Source organism: Rhincodon typus, chromosome 10 (genome assembly GCF_021869965.1).
Source record: "Rhincodon typus isolate 14 chromosome 10, sRhiTyp1.1, whole genome shotgun sequence".
Classification (NCBI taxonomy): domain Eukaryota; kingdom Metazoa; phylum Chordata; class Chondrichthyes; order Orectolobiformes; family Rhincodontidae; genus Rhincodon; species Rhincodon typus.
The window spans coordinates 55,985,453-55,993,778 of NC_063341.1; the positions used below are offsets into that span (position 1 = coordinate 55,985,453).

The window sequence follows — 8,326 nt, forward strand, 5'->3', positions numbered from 1 at the left end:
GTTCCAAAACTAAACAGGTCCCACCTGCCTGCATTTGACTCATATCACTCCAATCCTTTCCTATTCATGTAGTTATCCAAATGTATTTAAATATTGTAACTGTACCTACATCCATCATTTCCTCTAGCAGTGCATTCCACAGACAAACCACTCTCTGTGTAAAAGAGTTGCCGCTCACGACCTTGTTAAAACTTTCTCCTTTCACCTTAAAAATATGCCCCCTAGTTTTGCACTCTCCTACCCTAAGGAAAAGACCTTTGCTATTCACCTTATCTATGCGCCTCATGATTTTATAAACCTGTATAAGGTCATGCCTCAATCTCGTACACTCCAGTGAAAAAAGCCCTAGCCTATCCAGTCAATCTTTATAACTCAAATCCTCCATTCCTGGCAACCTCCTAGTAAATCTTTTCTAAACCCACTTCAATTTAATAATATCCTTCCTATAGCAGGGGGAGCAGAAATGTATGCAGTATTCCAGAAAAGGCCTCACCAATGTCCTGTACAACCTCAACACAATGTCCCAACTCCTATACTTAAAGGTCTGAGCAATGAAGGCAGGCATGCTAAATGCCTTCTTAACCACCCTGTCTACATGTGATGCAAGTTTCAAAGAAATATTTACCTGAACCCCTAGGTCTCTCTGCTAGAAACATAGAAGCATAGAATCCCTACAGTGTGGAAGCAGGCCATTTGGCCCAACAGGTCCACACTGCCCCTCCGCAGAGCATCCCACCCAGACCCATTCCCCTAACCCTGCATTTCCCATTTTTAACACACCTAACCTAAACTTCCCTGGGCACTATAGGCAATTTAGCATGGCCACTCCACCTACCCTGCACATCTTTGGACTATGGGAGGAAACCTGAGCACCCGGAGGAAACCCATGCAGACACAGGGAGAATGTGCAAACTCCACATAGACAGTTGCCCGAGGCTGGAATCAAACCCGAGTCCCTGGTGCTGTGAGGCAGCAGTGCTAACCACTACAACACTACCCAGAGCCCATTAATTATATAAGTCCTGCCCTTGTTTATTTCACCAGAATGCAAGACCTCACATTTATCTAAATTAAACTCCATCTGCCTCTCCTCAGCCCATTGACTCAATTGATTAAGATCTCTTTGTAATCTTAGATTCAATGTCCACTACACCACCAATTTTGGTGTCATCTGCAAAGTAACCGTGCCTAGGAAATTCTCATCCATATTGTTTATATAACTGACAAACGGATCCCTGCAGAAGACCGGTGGTCACAGCCTTCAGTCTAAAAAATGACCCTCCAACACCACCCTCTGTCTCCTACCATCAAGCTAATTTTGTTTCTAATTGGCAAACTCTCCTGGAATCCCATGCGATCTAACTTCACTAATTAGCCTACCACGTGGAACCTTGTCAAAGGCTTTACTAAAGTCCACCTAGACAAAGTCAACCCACTCTGCCCTCACCAGTCTTCTTGGTTACTTCATGAGAGTGGAGGTGATTGCAGAGTTTGGATTAAGTGAAGCAAATTTAGACGTTTAAAAATGAAAATGAGAATTTTTAACTTATCCTTGAGAACTGTAGATTCAAAGAAGACATGAGGATACAAATGACAGGTCAGCTGGACTCAGTGTAGAACAGGATTGCACACTCAACTTGCCAATCAAACAGAACAGGACCGCATGGGATGGGTCATGGTAGACGGCCATGTCAGTTTCCAAGCTCATGGAGTAGATGGATCCAATTGGCATTTCTACCGGCTAACCCTATGCAAGTGAGATTCTCTCCCACTGCCTCTGCAAATTTCATTGGTGGTTGGTATTGGGACCACTGCTGGATGCAATCCTGGCAGACCCTCTGAAATTGTCAGCTTTGGAGTTATGAGCCTGCTGCTTCAGCACTCATATTTTGAAATAGATTAACAGGTGAACAGATTTAAACTCTCTTTGCCAAATGTTTGGAATCTCTTACTGTCCATTCCAAGGTACTGTCACCTTGTGAATGTGTTGTGCAGTCAGGGAATTGTCAAGTTTTCATCGTTACCAAAAAGTAAGGGTGCAGGCTGTTTCCCTGCTTCATTTAGTTGTGCTGAATGTTTAAATAGGTTTGTGGTTCAGTAGCCATATGCAATTCAGTTGGCAAAATCTAATCAGTAAATGCTAGGGGCATTTCTCAATCACCTGTACACCTGTAAGTGTGTGGGATCATATTGCATTGCTAACTGAAGCTGCTTTTCAGAGCTTTATGCCTCCCCATGGTGGTTGAAATTCTACTCTTTGAAGCTATGTTTACAGTGGAGTCAGAACACATTTCTCCTAAACCGACATGTCCATCCTGGGCCTCCACCAGTGCCACAACGATGCCACCCGAAGGCTGGAGGAACAGCACCTCATATTCCGCCTGGGAATCCTGCAGCCCATTGGTTTCAATGTGAACTTTACAGGCTTCATAATCTCCCCACCCCCGACCTCATCCCAAGACCAGCCCCTCTCATCCCCGCCTCCTTGACCTATCCGTCTTCCGTCCCACCTACCCGCCCCTCCCTCCTCACTGGCCAACCCCCATCCCAACTCCCTATCTACACTCACCTTTACTGGCTTCATCTCCACCTCCTTGACCTGTCCGTCTTCTCTCCACCTATTTGCTCCTCTATCCACTTTCTATCATCACTTCCCCCTCTCTCTATTTATTTCAGAATCCCCTTCCCCTCCTTCATTTCTGAAGAAGGGTGCAGACCCAAAAAGTCAGCTTTCCTGCTCCTCTGATGCTGCCTGGCCTGCTGTGGTCATCCAGCTCTACACCTTGTTATCTCCTAAACCAAACTTGCAGCCACATATTTAACCGTCTACCAATTTGCTCGTGTTAGACTCTAATTTCACACTTAATCCTGAGACCATTACTTGTTTGGATCTGCTTTTCAATTTAGTACTAGCTGCTCACTGTCACTAAGCAGAACCTCTTTCCTCGTTGAATCTATATTGTTAGTACCACATGGACCACACTAACTGGATTCTCTCCACTCCCACTGTAATTTCCTTTCCAGTTCAGCGCAGGTGCCGAGAACTCTGGCACTGAGTGGGCTGCACAGCAATTTGGATTTGTGCTCTCGGCTGTGGAGCACCATGTCTATCACCCTGACTACATTGTCCCCACTGTTACTACATTCTTATTAACCTCCCTTCCAAAGCCTAAATGATATCCTATACCCCAATGTCATAGTCAATTTTCTCATTTACCCTGCAGTCCCTCCTTTTATCAGTACAATCTGCAGGATTCTCAAACCTGATGAACAATTGCAAGGGCTGAAGTGCCTCCACTTCTATTTGCTCAATCGCCTTACTTGCCCCACTCACAGTCACACTCTTCTGTTTCTGATCATATACCAAGGGCTATGACTGCCTCCTGGAAAGCAAGTGCCCAGGCAGTTTTGTTCCTTCTGATGTGAAGCAGTGTCTGCAGCTCAGTCTTCAGTTCAATAACTCTGATTTGATGATCCCTCAGCCTCAGACAAGTACACTGCAGATGCAACTGCCTTGGATTACATAGTTGCACATGAGGACTCACATTCTGCAGGCTCCACATATTAACTATTCTGTCATCTTATACGATTTAACTAACTAAAGTTACTCATCAAATTTTAATTAATATCTCTCATAATTCCTTATCATCTTATTTCAGTAATAGTTCTGCTTAGCTCTGATTTAAATTTCCGATGAAGAATAGGAAATGCTCATCTACAAATCTATAAAGTTTTACTATTCATAAAGCTTACCACCAATAAAACCTTACAGTTATGAAAATACTGAAAGTACTTTCCTGTAGTGTCACACTTTTTTTCCTCAGAACCCAGCCAGTTTCCTCTAGAATCAAGCTCAGAACTGGTTCTTTTGTAAAGTCTCCTGGGCCTCCCCTCTCAAGCTCTTTTATGAAGACTCTTTATAAAGGCAGCTACTTATGTAAATAGCATCTCCTCCCTCACTGTACTGAATTTCCTCATTCACCAAATTCCCAAGCTCACACTTTGTGTCAAGCTGCACTCAATGACAAGTTGTTCCCTTCTTGCCTGCAACAGGTATGCAAGTCAGAAAACTATAGACCCTCAACTACCAAGAGAATCAACAGACATGAGGGTATGTGGGAAACTGTAACTGAAGCAGATGAGAGGGCTCAAAATCCTAAGTGCGCGACTACTGCTCCTATTTCTTATAATTTTATATTTTTATATATGTTATTGGGTCAGCTCAACCATATTTTTACCACTGTCAAAAATCAATAGCCTTAGTTGCTAGGACCTTCTCTTTTGGCCACCCTTATTGCTGTTTTGAAACATTAATTCTGGTTCATAGCTTGAAATTGTTGAATCATTCTTGTACCTCCTGTGATGTCCTATGTTGGTGGAAGTTGCAATAAATTAACTTTATTGTTTAAGGTATTGCAAAATCCAAAAGGAACAATCTAGTATAGTAGGTTAATGTAATTCCTGCAATTTATTAATCATAATGTTTATGGGTGCAATCTCCTCTCACATTTATTTTTGCATAATGGGCTGACTTTTGCATCACACACATCCTGTTGTAAAAAATAACAGCATTTAATAAACAGCATTTTTCAGTGCAGTATAAAACTCATTGATGAATTAGTTGGCACACGTGATTTTCTTCTCTCTCTGGAAGAGTATAAATAATTCTATGTAGTCAGGAACCAAGACAATGTAGAGTTAAAAGTCACAGAAATCATGCTCCTGATTTTGAGGTTTTCACATTTCTAAAGTGATATAAGGGAGCTTTCTGGCATAGTTCCAAAACCATGCAAGTGTTTAGAAAGGGTCAGGAAAATGCCCTCAGCACAAAATACAGGTAGTTCTGCTATAACGTGTGTTTTGTCAACACAAATTGGCTGTAACGTGATTGATGAATAGTGGACACTGTTTGAAAAACGCAAACTTTCTGCTGTACAGTCACAGCAATTTTCTATAGCAATTTCCCTATAATATGATTTTCTATAGTGCAAGGTCACATAAGAACACAACTATCATGTTATAGAACTACCTATAAATCAAAAAGCTGAGTGACAGAGAGGGAGATGACCACCTTGGCATCTTGAGTTCCTGTCCTATATTATTTGGTTTGAAAAGTTCAAAGAAGTGATTGACATAGGGTAAACTACCAGTGCCTAGAAATAAAGTGTGCGGAGACCGGGATAATTCATGTTAGGTGACAGTCATTGTCAGCAGCTACCTTCTTCAGATGGGAGTTGTATCAGGACAGATGGAAGAAAACCTGTAATTTGCTGTCCTATACTAAGGCACCAAGAAAACTGTAATATGGGACAGAATGTCACATCTTCAACTTTGTTCATTCTAGTTTTACTACCTTGGATCCACAGTGACAAATGTTGTGAGGTGCAAGTTTATGAGGCCTGCACTTTTAATGCTTTGTTATAGGGCCCTGAAACATAGACAAATCACAGATTAAAGAAAGAATGCTCAACAATGTTCATCTGTATTGTTTATGGTGCACTCCATGTTAGATAAATGATAAAAATGCACGGATATGAGAAGAGTTATCAGTTAAATACTTCAAATCTGGAATTTCCCTTTTAAACCGAGGATTCATGGTTACGGTGAAACAAATGAGCTCCATAGGCTTCCAGGTCCAATTAAATTGCTGTTCAATGCAGTTGAGACAGAAGCTTTTTTAAAAAAATCCTTTTGCAAACTCGATGGCTAATCCCAGCATATCAACGTGGTTTAAACAACACATACCATTTCCCTGATAGTTAATTAGCCAATAAAGCTTGGACAACACTTTCAAACCTTTGCTGCTGACAAACAATTAAATCATAACATACAGCACTGACGAAAGCTACTTAGCTCATCATGCCTGTGCTGCCTCCTAGAAAGAACTATCCAATTAGTACCATGCCTCTACTCTTTCTCTGAAGTTGTGCAAACTTTTAGACTGAGAAGCTTTCTACATCTAGTGATAAACAGAGTACATAGCTCCTCTTTTTCCAGAAACAGGTCACCAAAGGCAATAGCTTGAGATAGGCCATTCCACATCAATCATGGCTGACAAGGAAATTCACCCATTCTTAAAACTTATCATAGGTGATTTGAAAGGATGAACCGATTAACCTTCTGTTAATTGGTCCACATTATGCACATGCATTCCATGGCCATCAAATTCTGGAGTGAGATTCAAACCTAGAGCTTTTGATTCAGAGGCAGAAACACTAACACTGCATCACAAAAACCCCTTGCAAACATACCCTTCAAATATTTAGCAATTACTTTTGCAAAGTTGTTATTGAATTTGATTCCAACTCTTTTTAAATGCATTCCAGATTAACTCAACTTTTTTTAAACCCATATTACCTCTGATTCTGTTGACAATTTCTACCTATGTCCTTTGGTTAACAATCCTCTACATCAGAAATATATGTTTTCTATCTCATGCTCATCAAAGCGCTTCCTGATTTTTAACACCTTTATCAAATCTTTCCTTAATCTTCTCAGGTCTAAGGAAAATAACATCAATTTCTCTAGTGGCCGTGTGACTGAAATCTTCCATCACTGCTATCAGTCAAAGAAATATCCTCTACACCCTCTCTAGGGTTTAGGTAACCTTCCTCATGTTTGGTATCTGGTACTCACCACAATATTTCAATGAAACTGGTAAATGAATATTAGATGAAAGTGAACAATAAATTATCTATTTCACTATTCACCTTATAAAAAATGTAATTCTTACTCATTTTGGCTCCATGTTCTCAAGGAATTCGAATTAGAATAGATTTTATTGTCATGTGTACTCATGTCCAGGGATACAGGAGTTGAACGAAAAGTGATAAGCAATAAATGATAGTTGTGCGCTGATGCTCATATCCCATGTAAAAGAATACTTGAAGAAGTCCCCGAGGCTTGTCATAAGAACCACAAATAGCAAAATTTGACACTGAGGCAAAGAAGAAGATATTACAGCTGATGATAAATGTTTGGTCATTAAGTAGCATTTGAAGGAATAAAGAGAGAAAGCAAAGTGGAGACTGTAAGGAGAGAATTCCAAAGCTCAGGGCCTTAACAGCTGGAAATATGGTCACCAACTGCAGAGCAATTAAAATCCAGGATAATCAAGAGGCAAGAATTTGATGAGTTCGCGCTAGTTGGATAGTTGTACTACTGAAGAATATTGGGGAGATATGGAGGCACAGTGCAGCTCAGCACTCTGACAGTCAGGCTCTCTTTACAGAAAACTGGCTTCACTTGTGTCTTTGAAACGTAAACAGAAAATGCTGTTAAGTATTGTTTTCTCCACAGTCTGGCCCCCTGTGTATTTGTAGTTTGTTCTGTTCTGTTTGTTCTAATTTCCAGCTATTAATTTACCACCTACCCTGGTACCCTGCATGACTAACTTCCCACTTTCTTTAACAAAATAGAATTCTTTTCCTTTTTGTTGCATTTAGTTTACACATTAGCTAATGTACAGTGGGAACTGGCTGCCAATGATTTGTCCAAAAAATGCCATTTGTAATGCATATCATGTTTAATTGGTCCTGTCATGTAATCTACCTGCTGTACTCAACCCAAAAAGATAACCATAAGTACAGTTTCTTGGAAGATAAACATTGTGTGAAATTTCACCAAAACCTGGTGTTAGGTAGGGAATTCCAGGAATTTGACTCAGGAATGAATATGTACAAGTCATATCCCACTCAGTGGATGCCCAGTATCATAGACATTTCAAAGTGAAGTTATATTCAGGTTTTTCTCCTTGCTGTCTGAGCACGATTAGAATATTTTCCCAATGTTGCCCATTGTACAATGTTTTTGGTATGACTAACTTCTCATGATCTTTTTTCAAAGAAGGACCACTCTTCCTTGTAGTCTGACTGACTACAAGAAAACCGTAACTAATCACAGGGCAGTGTACAAAGACAGAGACTGTAGTCACAAATTTGCATCCATTTATCCTGATCATTACACCAATTGTATGACTGCACTGAAAGTAAATGCTACACTTAGTAAATGTTATTGATTTAGTGGTCAGTTGAACTTATTGTGTGAAAATAAGTAAGATACATAACAATATTTAGTTGGACTCTTCTCAAAATCTGTTGCATGCTGCGTTACCGAATTGAAATACATCAGGCTTTTTGAAAGTGTCTTCATATAATCACAGGTGCATAATAGAAAATAGAAATGAATTAATCTTGCCTTTGCAAATGAGGAAAGGTGCAGTGTAATGATATTGTGCTTTTGTTGTACCGAATGTATTTAAATTCACACTCTGAGAATGAAGTGGATAGACTTATTTATTCCTCACCTTGTAAGTCACCTCATATTT

The 8,326-nt window shown here is 40.2% G+C and overlaps 1 protein-coding gene across 1 annotated transcript in view; it reads right to left on the reverse strand.

The window, feature by feature from the left end:
- Positions 1-5,390: 5,390 nt before the first annotated feature.
- LOC125484137 (DNA repair and recombination protein RAD54-like) overlaps positions 5,391-8,326 on the reverse strand; it is a 13,396-nt gene continuing 10,460 nt past the window's right edge. The window contains exon 6 of the mRNA XM_048601534.1: positions 5,391-5,428. Within this exon, the coding sequence (XP_048457491.1) occupies positions 5,391-5,428 (38 nt within the window). The remainder of the gene's footprint in view (positions 5,429-8,326) is intronic.